Here is a 19,350-nt window from a genome sequence, read left to right as displayed (position 1 = left end):
GCATGTTTCTGTGATTCTTTCATTTGATATGGTAGGGTTATAAGTTAGAAAGAGTTAATGTTATTTTCACTATTTAACAGCTGAGAAAAATGAGATAGAATATTTAAATTACCTGCCTATGGTTATGCAACAAATTTGTGCTGACACTTTTTTTTTTTTTTTTTTTGAGATGTAGTTTTGCTCTGTCACCAGGCTGGAGTGCAGTGGCATGACCTCATCTTACTGCAACCTCTGCCTCTGGGTTCAAACGATTCTCCTGCCTCAGCCTCCTGAGTAGCTGGGACTACTGGTGCACACCACCATGCCCAGCTAATTTTTGTATTTTTCGTAGAGACAGGGTTTCACCATGTTGGCCAGGATGGTCTCAATCTCTGAACCTCATGATCCACCTGCCTCGGTGTCCCAAAGTGCTGGGATTGCAAGCAAGTGCCACTGTGCCCAGCCTATGCTGAAACTTTTAAGACAGCATGTTTCCAATTGGTGAGTTGGATGGCTTCTGCATTTTGTTTGACAGTGTTATGTGATGGGTCCTTTATCCACATGTAAAATACATGGAAGCCATTGATCTAATTAAAATTTGTGCAATTCTCAATAACCACTTTTCAATAAAAGAATTATTCATTTACAAAAAGATAAGCTTTGTGAATTACCTCAGAAGTACTTGCTAAAACTTGTACATTATTTTTTATAAACTGCCTTTAAGTAATTTAAAGTTTTTGAACTAGAATAATATTAATTAATTTCCTGATTCATGTTTATTCAAACAAGATAAATGTACATGAATTACAGTTAAAAGTTTTGCCTACTATGTTTCCTGGTTTATTCTAACTATCCATTCTAATTCACTGAGAAAAATGTGATGCATTTGGAAAATTAACTAAAGAACTGAGAATGTGATTTAGGTAATATGAGGCAAGGCAAGATTATTCTTTCCTCATGTTCCTTTCCCCAAATAATGCACACACACACACACACACACACACACACACTCCCCCACACACCTTCAGGCACCTAGGTATTTTATATGTAGGTATTGCTTCAGTTCTTTTCCATGTGTGTATATAACCATTAAAAAAGAAAAATACAGTTATAATTACCTTTGCATATTGTTTTACTTTGAATCATGCCTTGCTACAGTTTTCTAGCTTTTCAAATGGAGTTGTTCTTTCCTTTTTTTCATGCCATGCTTTTAATGTTCTTTTCTTTCTTCTAAAATCACACTTTAGCCATATTTTTGTTCCCTGGCTCAAGCAAGTCCTTTTCTTCCAATCCAGATGTGGTCTTTCTCTGGGCTTTCAGTTGAGTTGAAGATAGAAAAGTAACTGTCTCTATTACAAATACTTTTCCTATAAATCATCATATGTGGGGACAAGACAGGAAGGGTCAGTGGGCTGAGAGAAAATTTGCACAATTTATGAGATAAGTCAATTTTATATTCTCTATAAAATAATATATGACTTACTCAGCCATAACACAACTTTAAGTAAGCTGCCACTCAGAACTCTAGTTTATTTCATAACAGTTTCTTTATGCTGGAAAGTTTTCTTTGTTAAAGGATTTTGAATAAGGTGAGAGGCAATTCAAATCTTTTAAAATTCAAGTTGAATGTAGTTTGTTAGAGGTTTAGAAACATTTTCTGGAATTATGAGCAATTTCCAGCTAGAGTTCCATAAAAAGAAAGCTTAAGTTAAATTCATTTTACTCTCACTAACAGAATTCCACAGTGACTGAAATGGTCGGTAAATATCCCAAAGAGAGTTTTAAAAAGGTTGAAGAGACAGTATTTGCGTAGAGCAGAAAATGGGAAAACTCTACCTTCTCACTCTCCTCTTACATCCTCCTGCACCACACACACACACACACACACACAATTGCATCACAGAGGGAAAAGTTCATGTTGAAAGTCTTCTTTAGTGGTGAATGGAATAGCACGCATGGAATAGCACAGTTGAGTGAATTGTGTGTGGCACTGGACTGGAATTTCCTCAGTGAAAGAGCTTATGTTCTTAAAAAGCTGAAAAATGGCTTAAATTTTCTGGTAGCCTAGAATAAAGTTGCAGAGGAGGCTCATGTGAAATGTAGCATGTGTGAACAGTCTTGCGGCAGAGTTCCATTTGAAATACAGCAACACAGCTGGAGCTGTGACTCATCACACTAATATCCACTGTTAACAGACAGACTCTGTCTAATAAAGCCTGTACTTTCTCGCATTGTAAGGATTTTTTTTAAGCTGCTATGATAGTATGATATGTTCTCAAAATTTGGTCAGGACAATTGTATTTAACATTTGTTAAATACCTGGCATATACGAGGCATTTTTCTGCATTTAGTTTTTACACCTGTTTGGCGTTATTTACCCCATTTTACAGGTGATGAATCTGAGATCAAACATCTGGCCTGATATTCAGCAGGCACCACTAGCTGCTATTAGCCAGAGCCTGTTCTGATCGATGAAGATGAAGACACAGAAATTTCCAGATAGTAGGATACACATTTAAGATAGTTCATGGCGAGAAATGACATATACAGGTGAGGGGAAGGAAGGCAGCAAACCACACTGCCATGTGTGTACTTATGCAACAATCTTGCATGTTCTTCACATGTACCCCAAAACCTAAAATGCAATTAAAAAAAATAGTTCATGTCAGTTGGCGTCAATCTTCTCAAAAAACGTAGGGAGAGAATTTTTTAAGAAAAAGATTAGTGAAAATTTGGAACACAGCTATTTGAGAAAATGTGACAGGGAATCAATAAGTGAAAATAAAATGACCTCCCAGTTTCAATTACTAAAATCCTGCCCATAAATCCAGCTGCTGCCCTAGCTCCCAGATGTTGAATGGCCTGATGACTTCCTGAACATTGGCTCCATTTTCCTGTCAGGATTCCAAGGGACTTCCCTAAGGATAGATAATAGCCAGCCTGAAACTGAGTCCTTGATGACCTGCCATGATGGATCTCATTACTTTTGGGCTAGCCCTTCCACATTGAGACAGTTTTCAATTTTCAACGTAAGTACTTAAGTACTATGACAAACAGATTTTTCAAACAATTGAGGGGTGTGTGTGTGTGTGTGTGTGCGCGCGTTTGTGTATGTCTCATTTGTTTTAATGATGCTAAGCAAAATAACCAGTGACTAAAATAAAATATTAAAATTTCATTCTACTATAATTCTTTAACTTTCTTCTTTTTTAAATGTTTGAGTGCTACTACTCTAAATCCATTTGTATACTGGCTGTGTGATCTTCACAAGTTACTTATCCTCTCTCAGTTTCCTCATCTGTAAAATGTGTTGTTATGAAGATTAAATGAGTTCATATATACGAAGTACTAAGAACCCTGTGGCATATGGTAAGTAATGTGTGTTAACCATTGTTTTAGCATTTTTATCATTATCATTAGTGAATCTATAGAAAATGAGCTATTCAGTGCAAGGCCTGCTGAATAAGTATATACAGAATATTAAAATGTTCTATGTGGTTCTTCAAAGTCTCAAACAAAATTATCAGAAGCTGATTGCACATGCATAGTGTTGAGGTTTATTAGCTAACAAGGAGAAAAAAGTTCCTACTGAGGCTGTTAATTTCCTTCTTTTTTCACTCCCAGAATCTATCTTGTGCACTCTTATGACTTACATCTCATTTTCATCATACTATTACAACATTCAAAATTTCTTCACTGTCTATCTAAACAAAGTTCAGATATGCATGTGATCAACAACTAAGTATTTAGTGATTATTATGTGCCAGGGACTGTAGATATAAATATGACTAAGGTATAGCCTTGCCATTGTGATATTCACTCCTAGAAGGCAGAAAAGCACATACGCAGATAATTATAAAACAAAGTAGAAATTGCGATGATGGAAGTACATACAAAGTGCTATGGAGCAGAGATGAGGGACACCCAAGTTCACACTAGAAGGATCAGATAGGTCTTTATGGAGGAAAAGATTCCAAGACTTCAAAGATTTCTAGTAGGAATTTCGATGCCTTCTGTGGCATCCAAGGACTTCCTTAATTGGTCCTCCATAACTCCCCAGCCACGTCTCCTATTACTCCCAACATAACCCACCTACCCACTCCTTTTGGACTAGTGTTCCATATCCTTGAAAAATCCACTTGTTATCCTATCTCTGATTCCTCTTCTCATATGGCATTCTCTACTGGGCATCCTCCCCCTGGAAAAAACTGAACCCTTCTGTCTGCTTGGTAAAGTGTATTCTCATCTCCTCATGAAATCTTACCTGACTTTGATGTAGTCATATTCTTTCCTATTACACATAAAAGCATTTCAAACAGGACATTCAGAGAGACACTAGCACTATTTTGTCATATTTTTTAGTGGTTTGTTGTGTTTTTCTTACGATGCCAAAAACGTAAGTACCTTGAGGAAAAAAAAAATTTCATAAATTTATTTTATTTATTCCACAAAACCTAGAAAAGTGTCAACCAAAGCAAAATATAAATGGTCAAAAATACTTTCTAAATTAAACTATTTTGCCAGTGCCTTCTTTGGTTTATCTGATGTGCAATAAATCCACTTTATGAAATTTTAAAAGTTCAAATAACCAGAGGAGAAAACACTCTAACTTCGGTCAGTTAATTTACTAACTGAAAGTCTGTAGTACTATATGTGAAATAAACTAGCTTGGTAAAATTTGTGAATGTGAAGAAAATGTGAACCATGGAATAAATTATACATTTGGTTTATAAGAAGGCTGTGAATGAGGTTCTTGTACTTAGTAAGCAGTAAGAAAGCAGTATATTGTTCAGAGAGGGAATGTAATTTAGAAAAGTACAAGTTTGAAAATGAAATGAGAATAATTGAATAGCCTTTTTTGTAAGGAAGTAAAATACACACAGCAGTCAAGTAAATGATGAGGATTATGCTTCTGTGTGCACACACACACACATTTATTTTAAGTGTGAATAAGATAGCAGAAATAGCAGTTGGGGAAATGAACTTTTCATAATGATTAGACACTTTAACTTCAGCACTCTTCTTATTTCTTCTGCCTTATCTATTTCCCTCCCACTATTATTTCTCATCCACTATTATTTCTCATGCTGTTCCTCTAGTTAATCTCTTCTGTCTAGTTTTCTACACTCACGCCTTTCTAACAAACAGAAACTCCACATACTTTACACACACACACACACACACACACACACACACACACACACAAATTGTTTCCTGCATTTTGTGTTCAAAGCATAAAACCAATTATCTACAGGGCCCCTGAAAATGACAACATTACTTTACTAGACTAGTGAGTGGTTTTGAAACTTTTGCTCTTGAACCCCTAAAATAATTTTGATATCAAAAAAATAGACTTTGTGCCAGTTATAAAATAAAGTTAGAGCCTCTCACCTCTAAATCCATCTTCTTTGCCTGCTCTGCTAAAATGGGGCTGGGCCCTTTAAAGATTTTTTCTTTATCAGCCAGCATGATGTTTATCTTTGCCAGCTGAGGGCACAGGAGACAGAACGCAGAAGGAAAAGGTCTTTCCTTTCTGGTTTCAGAATGCTTGCTTAATAAGCTCCTCCAGCGCTTGCAGCATCTTTCACATCCAGATCCCACAGCCCATGCAGTTTCTCCACTCCAGCCTTTTGCAGTGTGTGCAGCTTCTCTAGTGCCAGGCTCCTGTTACGTAACTGGATTCTCCTGCACCCATCTACTCCCGTGTATGCAGCTCTTCCAGCACCCAACTCCTGCAGCGCACATAGCTCCTTCTGCATCCAGCTTAGGAAGCATAGTCTGCTTCCTGGCTACATGTATGGCTTCCTCAGTGTCAGGTGCTGCTCTCTGTGCACAGCGATAAACAGCACCCAGCAGCCAGCAGCTTCCCCTGGCACTCCACTCAGATGGTTTGGTAGTGAAGTACCTCCACTGAGATGCCCTGCAAACAGCTTTCCACAGCATCCCAAAGGGAAATTTCCAACAAATTTCAGATTTCAGAAAACCTCCAGGAAGTTGCACCATCATGACACTGTACCAACTTCTCTGCTGTTTAGTGGCTACAGCCATGCCCTCTCCAACAAGGTCTAGCCCTCAGCCCTGTGTGTGCATAGGGATGCAGGGGATCCTTGGGCTGTCTATCTCAGTCCCAGGAATCATGATTTTTCTTATATCTGCGATTCCTGTATTCCTTAGAATTTCTCTTCATTTCTTACCACCCAAACCCTTGTTACCACAATCTTCTCTTACAGTTCATAATTCTGTAAATTAAACTTTACCATTCAAAATACTGTATATTCTGTGTCGTGACTGGGTGCTGACACATGCTCCCTCATACATTTTAAATTAAGTTAAAACTTCTTACCAGGATTTTTTTTAATTGCAAAAGATTAATTTTCTGGTGCTTTGTGTATTTTATACATACTTAAAATGTGTATTTGTTAAAACCTTAGAGCTACATATTTAGATCACTTAGCAGATGAATAAGTCCACCATATAATTTACAAAGCCAGTCCTCACTGTCAAATTAATCAACCAAATCAGATGTATTCTGTGTCTGAAAAAAACTTCCATTTATTTCATTTTTTTACATTTGAATAAAGATGTGAATGCACATTCTCATGGCAACCCTCTCACTTAAGTAGGCTAGTAAAAAATAAATGGACAGACAGCAGGTAGAGAGACAGACAAGCAGACAGGCAGGGAGGTGGACTGTGCTGTGCCAGGAGCCTTGCCAAAGTGAAATACTATTTCACTGTTTTTTACCAACGCATTTTTACCTTGCTTTCAATGAGTCTCTCTAAAGTAATGCATTCACAAACTTTCATTTTGTTTGATGCCCTGGAAATTGTACCCCAGGGCCATACATGGTAAGATTTGGGCTAGGTGAAAGCTATGTCATCTTTTCTGAAGTGGAAGAAGGGCGGTCATGATAGAGGAGATGGGGAGGAAGATGCAGCCAACCACAGACTCTCAGACATATTAGTTTCAGGAAAATGCACATACAGAAATTGGCACTAGACCAATGAGCTACTCTACTACATTCACTAGTGAAGGATACAGCAAGGAATTTTTCCCCAAAATAGACAAGAAAACAAGTAAAAAAAAAAGCAAACAATTAAAAAAAGAAAAAAAAGTAGAATAAAAGTATTAAACCACATTTCTTATAAATGGGGAAAATCAAAGCTCTCCTTGTAAGTACAGAAGTAGACAAAATAGAGGCAATATCACATCAAATGTGAAACCTGACTCCCACTAGCACCTATGTTTGGATAAGGGTCTTGCTTTTAGGATTTGTGACTCAAAAATTTCACATGGGTTAAATCCTTCATTTACAGTGGTTCTGTTTCTTATTTAAAACAGTAAGTTTTCCTTAGATCCCATTCTTCAGTGAATCACATGATAGAAAAGGAGATGGAGAAGCTGAAGCAAAAAGTAAAGGGGATGCAGCCAATTTCTACCATTTGGGATATTAACAAGTTTAACATGGCTCAGCAACTTTATCTTAAGTGTTACATCATAACTATTTTAGCTTACGCCATTACCATTATGGCATAAGCTAAAGGTGTTGAAATATTATATAAGGAGTGTGTTTTCTGAGAGGAAAAGGGTGACAATTTGAAGGGTCGGTTTTTTAACAGGAGGAATACATAAGAATTCAGAACAGATTCTCAACTCATGCTAATCTTCAATAATGTTTGCGCAATGTAAGAAAAGTTTTAAATCTTTTTTTTTTAACTTCAAGGAATCTACTGTTTCCTGTTATTTCTAGAAAATCGGTAAATGCTGGTGTTTTAAGAGAAGAACATTTATGGAGAGATATTAAGTGTGTTTTAACTACAAGTATCAGATCCTTATTTATTTCCCCTAAGAAACTCTGTAATTCTGTTTTAAATAAATGGCATTTCCTTTTTTTTTTTTTTTTTTTTTTTGAGACAGAATCTTACTCTGTCACCCAGGCTTGAGTGCAATGGCGTGGTCTTGGCTCACTGCAACCTCCACCTCCCAGGTTCAAGTGATTCTCATGCCTTAGCCTCCCGAGTAGCTGGGACTACAGGTGCACACCACATCTGGCTAATTTTTGTATTTTTAGTAGAGAAAGGGGTTTCACTATGTTGGCCAGGCTAATCTTGAACTCCTGACCTCAAGTGATGTACCCACCTTGGCCTCCTAAAGTGCTGGGATTACAGTCCTGGGCCACCACACCCAGCCAATGACATGTACTCCCAATAAAGGTCCCTGCCTTCTTATTCCCCCAAATCAGCAACCCATGGGAAGTATAGGACTTGTGGAATTTTCTCCACTTAGATAAATAAATCTCTGGTAAAGATTTTCCTTTCTTGAATAAGATCCATAATCTCCAGAGTACACTATCTGAATAAACCATTTCAGTCAGAAAGTCCAATATGCTGCCTACTTTATGGCAAACTGTTAGAATCTTTAAAATAAAGATTCTGAATCTATGCAAAAACTTTTAACCTCATATTACATTTTGCTTACCTAGGTAAAGGTACGTTCCCATATTACATTCAATACAGGTACTTCCCTTCATTGCAAAAGTATTATCTACTTGGTTGAAATGATTCAATGTGAAGGATATACATGAAGAACTTTTCATTATGTTCGAATAAATATTTAAGGCCATCATTTGAAGATTTAAAAAATCAGTAACTGCATAAACATTTCTGTGCTTGCCAAAATCTCTTTCATAGCTCTGCTAAGCACCATGGTTATTGATATGAACAAGTTAATATTGGGTATTTTAAAGATCCAAGTAGTGTAAAATCAGCCAGTCTGTCACACTGGTAATTTATCATGCAATCAATAATAACTTTTGTTTTGTGGGGGGCAAATGGAAATAGAAAACAAACAGAAGAAAATTCAGCAATGTAAGATGAACGAGCAATAACTAGTTTGTTGCCATCTGTGATATAGCCATACCTACAAGTTTTCAACATACTTACTTAAACAATGGAGTTCCACAAACAACACATTTATATATTCCAGGATCTTTGTGATGTGTGTATTCTCCTTCGAAGGCACTGATAAATAATAAACAGATCATTTAAAACATAAAAATTAGCACTATTTCTTACAGAATGTATTTGCTTAAAATATATTTCTCTAATAAATGTTTCAAGGGCTTTTTGTCCTAAAATGAGAACAAACCAAACATATGGAAATCTGAACTTTACTAATATATTTCAAATCTATATAATAAAATGTACATATAACCACTACAAACTAGTGCAGTTTACATAAAAATATATATATCAAGCCATCTAGTTATGCAATGCTTAGAAAAAGACTTTTTTTCTATTTTTAAAAAGAAAGCCTGTAGTTTAGATTCACAGAAAGACCATTACATAAGATTTTGCTACTTTACAGTGTGCAAGAGTATACATCAGAAAATGCAGACAGGTCCAAGACTTCAAGTGGAAAGAGTCTTATTTTTTGGTTTGAAAAGGAATATTGCAGCTTTAAGGGAATATTTTTCTAAGTTAACAATCTTAAAGGCTAGGAGGTCATTCAGCTAATACAAATCAGCTGTGCTAGCCCAACAAAAAGTCTATGTGCTCTGCAGCTTGTTTTTATTATCCTTTCACCCTCTTTATGAGGTCCAATTTTTTTATAAACAGAATTTTTAAGAATGACCTAATCTCTGGTTGTTTGTGTGCATTAAATCATTTTGCTAGTCATGTACACAACAGAACGAATAGAATCCTCACAAGCTGAGACTGAAGTCCACTGCTAGCTCATTGTATGCTAAGGATGGACTTCGTCAGAGATTCAGCATTTGGTAAATTCAGTAAACAGCAGATACTGTGACAGGAAGAGAGTGTTGCCTATTAACAGGGATCCCATGTGTAGCAGAGAGCTCTTTCAGTTCATGAATGAAAACAAGAAGTTACATCATTAATAAATTTGGATCAGAAGTAAGCTACGGTCTTACGCCAAGCTCCATGGTCTAAATTAGACAACAAAGTCATTGGACCTTGGCAAGTTACCTTTGAGCTGAAATCAGCTGAGAGAGGCTTTATTCACTAAAAACAGTCTTGGAAGTGAACAAACTTTTTTTCAGGACTTAGGGCGAACTTCCAAAGACCAAAGCCATGTGAGGGCAGTTATTGAAAATTTTTGACATTCCAACCACAAATGAGCCAATAAATACTTTCTCCACATGTGCTTCAAAAAGAAATTGGAGTGGGGTAGAAAAGAACTAAATTATGCTACCTTCTTTTTGCAGCCAAAACGTCTATACTTACAATGGCCACCTTCAAAATTTCAGCATCCTGGCATAGTGCCAAGTCCCTCATGGTTTTGCTTACTGTGATGTCTTCCCAAAAAATGTACCTAAATCGCTATTACTTCCACACATTTTGTAGTAAACTAAAAACAGGCCCTTAACAAAAGCTTTGTGACTTTACATCAGATATAGAGTGTTCATTAAAGGGAGAAAAAAAACAAGTAAAACTCAGTCTTAACCTAAACAATACCGTTTCAACCTTTACTAATTTGTAGACTTTAGCAAGTAAGTATAAAATTCTCTAAATTAATTGGCAAGGAAGAGGATTGCAGGGGGCAGGAGGAGAAGAAATCTACCTCTTACTTAATGACTTTTTATTAAAGCTCACCTTACCTTTCGGTCCCTTTCTCCTGAGTGACATGGTACTGCAGGGGTGTTAGCCGCTTCCTCAGTTCCTGCTGGGAAAAGACCACCTTACAGTTCTTTTTATCCCTACATGACCCTGAAAAGAGAGAGGATATGGGAGAAGAAGGCTTTTTAGCTTGAATCCTAAATAATTGCTTTGGCTGGCCGCCACAGCACAGCTTCTGCAGTCACTTGTCAATGACCAGACCAGTCTCCAACGCACTAGAAATGCTTACCTGAACTGCAGTTCATTATTTCTCTAAGTTTAAAAAGAATGTTTCTTAAAATTCAGATGATTCCACTGGAGCAGTGACAATACGCTATTGCCAAAGTCTCTAGCATGTGATACTAAAAACTCACTGATCATTCACAAAATACGTCCTTTATATCTCTCAGTATCTTGAAAACCTTTTTTTTTTCAAATAGTTTCAAAAATATAAGTCTATTTACAAGCATTTACACTGTATATATAAAATGGTGGGCATATTAAGTTAAACCATAAGTCTGCAATAATTTTGCAACTTAGTAGAATAGCCTAAAACCATTCAAATTCAATTTCCATTCTGGATGATTTAACTACCATCCTATGTTTTGAACCCTAAAAATATATTTTTCTATGACCAGGAATTGCTGTTCTCCATGATTCCATCAGAAACTTCACTAGATTCTGTATACATAACTCTCTCTTTAAAGACTGTATCTTACCATGTGAAATGGGCAGCAAGAAGCTTTGAACAAACTACAGGAGAAGGCACTTTCACTAATGTAGATTCAAGAAGTTTCAAAGAAAGTGATAAAAATAGAAAGGGAGAAAGACAAAGAAAAAAGAAAACGTGAATATGATTTTTAGAAAGCTACATTTTCTTTTTGCAAAGTATATTTAGGAAGACTTCACTGATTAAGTGTATTTGAATAGTGAAATAATTCTAATGTGATTCTAATAACAATGGCAGCTTTTATTTCAACCTATACAGCCTGCAGTAAAATGTTCAGACAACACCTGTTTATATGCAGTATTTTATTTTACCTGAGCAAATGACTGAAAAGAAATATAACTCCAGGACAGGGCAGCCATTACTCACTGCAGTAAAATTGCTTTTCTTTGCCATCCATCACAGTGGGAAAGAAGCCTGCAGATGGTCCTAAATGTAAAGAGTTCTTGGCATGTTTTGAAGTTACTGGAAGAAAGCTTGCTTAGTTTCCTAAATATTAAACAACTCCTTTTGAAACATGAAGAAATACGATTTAGGAGTGGAAATGCTTCCCACTTTTTTTGCTTTCAAGGTACCTAATGTCATAGCATGAGATCGCTGACCTTAAACTAGGAAAACATTATCTAGCCGGTTACCCTGACTGTGGGGTTGAAAAAGGATATCAGCTTGCAGAATCAGGGCCACCAAGATAGAGTGGCTGATTCTCCACAAGTGAAAACGGAGGCAGCAAAAGAGCAAGCCAGAGCCAAACAGCAAGATACACCTTGGAATGGGCCTGCAGGTTGTCAGACAGCACCTCTGCTGACCTTCCACAAATGCTTCGGCCCTTCCCTGGCCTGGAAAAATCCACAGGCACAGCTGGCATGTCACTAACAGTATGTTGATCTCTCATCTCACTGGCCCCCATCTTACTCTAGGCTTTATCCGAATACCTACAACTCGTATTTTTGCTGTTGTTGACGGGTTGGGTAGAAATGTTTCCCTGAGAAATGTCTGTCCTGTCAGAACAAGCCTCTCAATACCTTTAATGCAGAGTGGCTCTTTCTTAAATAATCAGTCCACAGTGATAGGTGAGTTTCTGCTCAATTCAGTGCAGACTTCTTAAAAATTGTTTTATTTTCATTTATTTGTTCAAAGGGTTGTCTCTTAGTTAACATTGTCACAAAATCACTAATTGCAAATACAACATGAAAAACAACTTGGTTAAAATTGTTCTTTCCAATGGCATAATTAAAATATTTACAATTAAAATCAAACAATTCTATCCAAAATATTTTTGTTAATATATGTTCATTCATACAAAAAGACCAATTGTGTTCCCAAAGTTGAGAGAACTAAGCTACCCATCTGTATGTCATTTAGTACAAGAGAAGCAACTGCAGGTTTAAATTACATGGTATTGGATTGCAATTTCCTAACATTGGATGCTTTTCTGCTTTTTTACCTTGAGTCATTTACTAAGGAGTGTTCATAAAAAGTAGCTTAAAGCACAGATGCTTGCAAATCGTTTAGGCAAAGATGTTTCTCTCTTTTTCATTCTCCCTCTCTCATGAATCTCTCTTTTCTGAAGAAAGAGAATAAAACTGTTGGTCAGTATTGATGAACCATGTCAAGTATTTGTACAAGAAAAAAAGGTAAAATTGAAAACATCTGATTGAAGTAAATAATACAAACATAAAAGCTTTACTAGTGAATGACGGGTATTGAAGAGACTTTATTTCACAGATTAGAAATTACTTTTGATCTAAACATTCTTAAAAACAGATTGTTTTCCACTACGAAACATCTCATTAACTGTGCTACAGAGACCTCGTTTTAATGGCAAGCCTTGAAAGAGTGCTGCTGTACTCCTTTGTTAGTCTCCGTCTTATTTGGGAAGGGAATAAAGATTTCATTCCAGCTTTCTTTGTTTGTCTTTCAAGAACCACTAAAGCAGTATTCACACAAATTTTGTAGGAATGTGCCCTATGTCATAGCCTACAAATTATTTGGTTTTGGTGCACTTAAAGGTCATCTTCCAAATTAGCAAAATTTTTCTACATCCTGGCTTTTCAACCTTAAATATAAATATTGTTTCCTAACTGTAAGTGAGGTTTGTCCTTTAAGAAATAACCAGTGATTATTTAAAGTTGTCAAACTTTGTACATTTTCATTCTTTGGTTATACTATATTCTCAAAGTAATTAGGTTTTTAAAGTATGTCTAGTACTGAAAGGAAATATATGTAGACTAGAAACAACTATTGTGACTTTACGTTAAACAACTCAACGAGAAGTTAGTCAGATTTTAATAAATGTCTTGCTACACCATTTAATAATAATGTACTTCCTGGACAATTGCAAGCTGTAATATTACATTAGCTCTTCTATCATCAGAACCAAATATTGGCATATATAAACACAGAAAAGCTTCACTTTGTCTCTGATTTCCTTTTTTCCTATCAGACTCACTTTTCTAAAGTCATATGGTGCCACTGTTAATCTTGAAAAAAATCATTTCATTTTGAAATTCTAGAGTAATTCACTGGACGGTTTCCCTTTACTATCTTCACTTAGGTACTGTAATTTTCTTATTACACAGGGTAATTTAACATTAGTATTACATGACATCTGTTCCATGACCTCTAAATTGGCTTAGAAGTATGTTTGGGAAAGATTTTTCCTTTTATTTAAATATTTAATAGTGTCTTTTGAAGGCACAAGTGAGTATGTGTTTACACATGTAACACAAGTACATATTTGAGGAGATAATACTGCCATTTAAGTATCTAATCATAACACCATTCCCTACAGAGTAACTTTGGGAGAGATCAGAACCATCTTGAACCCAGTCCAAGTGTATTTTATTTGTTGAAATATGCCCAAAGTCTCTTTTTATATAGAGTCTTGTCCTGTGTTGTTGCCTCAAGGCCAGTATTGTTTCAAAGCCCCAATATGAAGCTCCTGCTATTAGTACAAGTATACCTACAGCAAGAGTTTGCTTTCTGGCTCTGCCTGCTTCCCAGTCATGTGACCTGAGACAAGTCAGCTTCGCTATGTATTGCCATCCTCACAGATCTCCTGTAAGGATCATAGCCATTAGCAATTACTTCATTTTGATTACAGTGAATTCTGAGGTTAAAACTGTCTTTTAAAAGATAGCCAGGTCCAGGATTTCAGTGTGCTGCAATCTTTTATTGGTATTTCTTTTTCTGTAATATTTCCCTGGGAACAGTATTTTCCTCACACTTTGTCTTTTTTTTTTTTAATGGTTAAAGTGGGAAGTGAAGGAAGAAAATAAAACTAAAATTTGAGTCCTCCTACATGCCAGGCGCATGACTAGGCACTTTCACATAAATACATTTAATCCTCTCAATAATTCTAGAAGGTGACTGTCATGCCTGTTTTAGATACAGAAACTGAGGTTTGGTGAGGTTATAACATACCTTTCTAAGGACAAACAGCAAGTAGACATATCAATTCAAACCCAGGGCTGTCTGACTGCCCTAGTAATATTTTCTTTTTCTAGTCGTATACTTTCTTTTTCCTTTTTCTTTTTTTTTTTTTTAGAAAGAGTCTCACTCTGTCACCCAGGCTGGAGCCCAGTGGCGTGATCTCAGCTCACTGCAACCCCCGCTTTTCACATTCAAGTGATTCTCCTGCCTCAGCCTTAGCCTCCAGAGTAGCTGGGATTACAGCTACCCACTGCCACACCCAGCTAATTTTTGTATTTTTGGTAGGGACAGGTTTTACCATGTTGGCCAAGTTGGTTTCAAACTCCTGACCTCAGGTGGTCCGCCCACCTCAGCCTCCCAAAGTGCTGGGAATACAGGCGTGAGCCACCACACGCCCAGCCAGTCATCATATTTTCGATCAGGAAAAAATATGTTACAACTTCCTTCTTTCTTTTCCAACTATACAACAGCTTTCAGCTTAAAAACTAACAAAATAATAAGGGGGGGGAAGCAATAATCACCTCAGTACATCAGAAAAGTTACATACATTTATCTATTAGCCAATGTCTCTTTTCCCTGTATTTACTCCTTCAACATAGGGTCAGTGACAGATTTCATACGGGATTCTCACAAAGTCTATTAAACACGAAAGGCTTTTGAACTTCCTGTTAAGAAGTAAATTAGATCTGTTACCTAAATCTTACAATAGTTTTAAGTCACAAATTTTATATTTCGATGTGAAAAAACAAAACAAAACAAAACCTAAGGATCCCATAACTTTAATTTTGGTTCTTGGATCAGAAAAAATGAAACTATTAAATATTTTCCCAAGATAATAAATGAATAAAAGATAAGAATATCTTGCTTTGAGTTTAGCAAGTTAAAACAGTAAAATTCATGTTGAAATGTCTTCCTGCTATATTTAAAGGTGATATACTTTATTTTTCACTGTAAATTTGGCTGCTTATTAATCTGTCCCTGGAAAACTGAGTAAATTTTTACTTCAGGCATAATATAGTAGTGTTAGAACTTCTAAATAATGAGCCACTTGGAAAAGCCAAATCTAGTCCATTTTTAGATTAAAATATAAAATATATGCCATAAACCATCATTTTTTGTTTATTTGCATCCTAATAATTCAATAAAGGCTTTATGATAAGACAAAACAAGAAAGTACAGGGGGTAGAAAAGCTCCCTATTGGTAGAACCATATTCAATTCTGATTTTCCTCTCAAAGTAGACGTATACAGGAAAAATTCCTGAGATTAACATACCATCTAAAACGTCAGGACACTTTTGCTTCAGTCCTCTGGTTTCCACAAAACTAGGGCTGCAGGGCTTACTTTGAGGACCACTGATCCAAGATTTGTTCTTAAATTGTTTGTTCAAGTCATCAAAAATGTTGTGTGTTTACAGATTGCCAGAAACTATGGTAAGTAAGATATATTCATTCATTCAGTAATTATTTATTGAGTACCTATTATCTGCTGGCATTATCTAAGGACTTAGAATATACCAGAGAACAAAATAAAGATCTACTTTCCTGGAGCCCCCGTTCCAGTAGGGGTAAAGAAAGACAGACAAAATACAATGAAAATAAGTAAGTAAATTATATAGTCTCTTAGAAGGCAGTAAGTATTCAGGAAGAAAACAGGAAAAGCGGAGGACTAGGAATGAAAGGAATAAGCATTATTATCTTTAAACAGAGTGGTCAAGAAGTCTCACTGAGGTGATATTTGAGCGAAGTCCTGAAGAAGGAAAGGAAGGTGGCTGTGCTGATCTCTGAAGGAAGAGCTTTCTGAACACATGGCACAAATGGCCAATGCAAGAGATGAAAACACTAACAAGTTCATATTCCAGTGGCAGAGACAGAGACAGGTAGCTTCAATGCAAGTGCTAAAACCTGAATATGAATGGAGTAGATAAGCAAATTTAAATATAGAAGGAATATGCTTTTAAACCAGAAAATGTACAACTACGTATCTTAATACAGACATTGTTTAGCATTACCATTTTTACTTTTAAGAGAAAGTTCAGTGAATATCCATTCAGCAAAGTGCTACACTCAAAATAGCTCTTGGAGAGTATTTTTCTGGCGGAACTTTGAACTATGATCACAGTGCAGGTTCTGCTAATTTGCATTGTCTACTTAAAGTCATTCTTTTTTTTTTTTTTTTTTGAGACGGAGTTTCGCTCTTGTTAACTAGGCTGGAGTGCAATGGCGCGATCTCGGCTCACCGCAACCTCCGCCTCCTGGGTTCAGGCAATTCTCCTGCCTCAGCCCCCTGAGTATCTGGGACTACAGGCACGCGCCACCATGTCCAGCTAATTTTTTGTATTTTTAGTAGAGACGGGGTTTCACCAGGATGACCAGGATGGTCTCGATCTCTTGACCTCATGATCCACCCGCCTCGGCCTCCCAAAGTGCTGGGATTACAGGTGTGAGCCACTGCGCCCGGCTAAAGTCATTCTTTTTAGACTGCAGATCATCATTCTGAACTTGGAGTAACATGTAAGAGGATACACAATGGCTGTTTCTGGTGATGAATTTTGGATGAGCCTAGAGAACAAAAAACCCTTTGGCCAAACAATGCTGTTACCCTTCTGTAACACCTAACTCTCCCCTTCAGAGTGATATTCTGGCTATCGCAGGAAACATCCATAACCAAAGAAAATATCAAATTAGTACCTGTTCTATTTTTTAAAACATTCTTAATTTTTACATTTTGGTTCAGTTTAATTTTATCTGTTCTCCAAGCCCTAAATAGAAAACACACAAAAATAAATCTATGAGTTCCAGGACTCAGAAAACAGACAATTATTTCTTCTTAAGGTAAAGATTTGTTCTTTTCTATAGGTAAGAAAAATCATATCTTTATCTGTCATAATAGTCATATTTAATACCTTCTTGCTGTTTTACTATTACTTCACATATGACAATTTCACAAGGTCAGTTTCAGTTATATTCTATTGATACATGCACAGTGTTCTAATTAACATCAATGGACATTATAAGCATGCCAAGGCAACATACCATTGTAAACTTCTTGAATTAAACAAGACCATATGTTTTAGCGGTGCATAGTTGAATGATAAAATTGGCCTTCGGTATGGTTCCTACACCGAGGGTTTGAATAAATACACTCAGAAGATGTTGTCAAGCAAGTTTTCCTTCCAAGGATACATATCTTGATAAGTTCACTGCTATAAGCACTTTTAGTATTAGTGTATTTACTCTACAAGGCACTACTTAAATGGGCAAATACAGTATTACACAATTATTCTCAAACATCTTCATTCCTTTCTGCTTTATTTGCCCAAACACATTGTAATTCTTTGAAGATAAAAACTGTTGAGCCTAACGTTAATTTATATTTTCTACACTATTTATTAAACAACTGCAGTGAATCAAGAACTGTGATAAGCACTGGAAAGTTAAAAATAAGGTAGTCTTCTTGTTCTAGGAAAACACATATTTCTGGTGATGAATTTTGGAAACTCATCAGGAGATGGTGGCAGGAAAGATAAGACAAACAATCTATACAATGTACAGTCTAACAGTTAAGGTATGTGCAAAGTTTTGTGTAAAGAGAGTTAACAAAAAGGATGTTAACACTTAAAAATTTTTTCCCTACTAGATTTAATCATATCTTATTATAAATGAAATACAGAAAACTCAAATAATTAATACCAACAGCATTCACAGGATGCCAGAAAAGATACCAGCAGAGAACTACATCTAGACATCCCAATAGATACAATATGATCAACTGTGTACAAGTCAAGGTGGTCATTACCCTATCCTAATGAAAAGTATGCAGTCTTTCATGTGAGCAGTAGCAGCTAATTTAACAAAGCAAAAACAATCAGGATAAAATGTAGGTTCAGATTGGAAAAGGGAGAAATTGAGGAACTGAGAAGTTTTAAAATCAAGGGGGAAAATGTGCAAACATTTTCTTACTGTAAGTCAAAAAGAGTAAATGTATTTTTCACAGTACTGAAAGGTTATTAATGTGATTTAAAATTCTAACCATAATAGCAAAATCTCATTCATGAAGCTGTCTTATTTTCTTGATGGGAAACAATAGAGGTTTAGCAATACTTTCTTCCTGATGAAAGATTAATAATTCACCTGCATGACCATATGATAGAAGTCACATTTTACTTTTCTGTTTTACATTTGTGTTATAAATTTTTAATTGTTGAATTCAAGTGTAATAGTCATTTTATTGGCATTCTTAAGCACCATAAAAAAATAAAGAGTATCTCATCAACTCTTCAAAATTTAATGCAAATACTGAGCGGAACAATTTTTGTGTTAATATGGACTATAAAGCGTAGAGTTTAGGGAAATATTTAAAACATGTCTTGATCCAAAGAGTATTTTCTTGCTTGCAAGATATATAAGTAAAAAGAGAATTTTTAAAGGCATTGCCATCATCAAGTGACAACAGTGGAAGAAAAAGTCACTTAACTTCAATTCTGTCTGATTGCATGTGAAATGTCTGACAAACTTGGAGTTTCCTGTTTTCAATTTTTTTCTAGGGGTCTTCACTAGAACATCATAGCACATTAAAAAAAATTAAAAACAGACAG

General features: G+C 36.0%; 1 protein-coding gene across 3 annotated transcripts in view; it reads right to left on the bottom strand.

Moving 5' to 3' along the window:
* Positions 1-19,350, bottom strand: part of MSRB3 (methionine sulfoxide reductase B3) — a 178,485-nt gene that overhangs the window by 117,237 nt on the left and 41,898 nt on the right. For 2 of the 3 annotated variants that reach the window (XM_003926531.3, XM_003926530.3), the window contains 2 exons: positions 10,598-10,706; positions 8,922-8,999 (listed from right to left, as the gene is read on the bottom strand). In XM_003926531.3, coding sequence (XP_003926580.2) covers positions 8,922-8,999; positions 10,598-10,706 — 187 coding nt within the window. Of the gene's footprint in view, positions 1-8,921; positions 9,000-10,597; positions 10,707-12,766; positions 15,494-19,350 lie in introns of those variants that run through there. The other variant, XM_074402849.1, reaches the window with a different exon arrangement.

Source organism: Saimiri boliviensis, chromosome 7, assembly GCF_048565385.1.
Source record: "Saimiri boliviensis isolate mSaiBol1 chromosome 7, mSaiBol1.pri, whole genome shotgun sequence".
Lineage (NCBI taxonomy): Eukaryota > Metazoa > Chordata > Mammalia > Primates > Cebidae > Saimiri > Saimiri boliviensis.
Note: the sequence above shows the minus strand (reverse complement) of the source record. Positions and strands in the feature narration are given on the sequence as shown.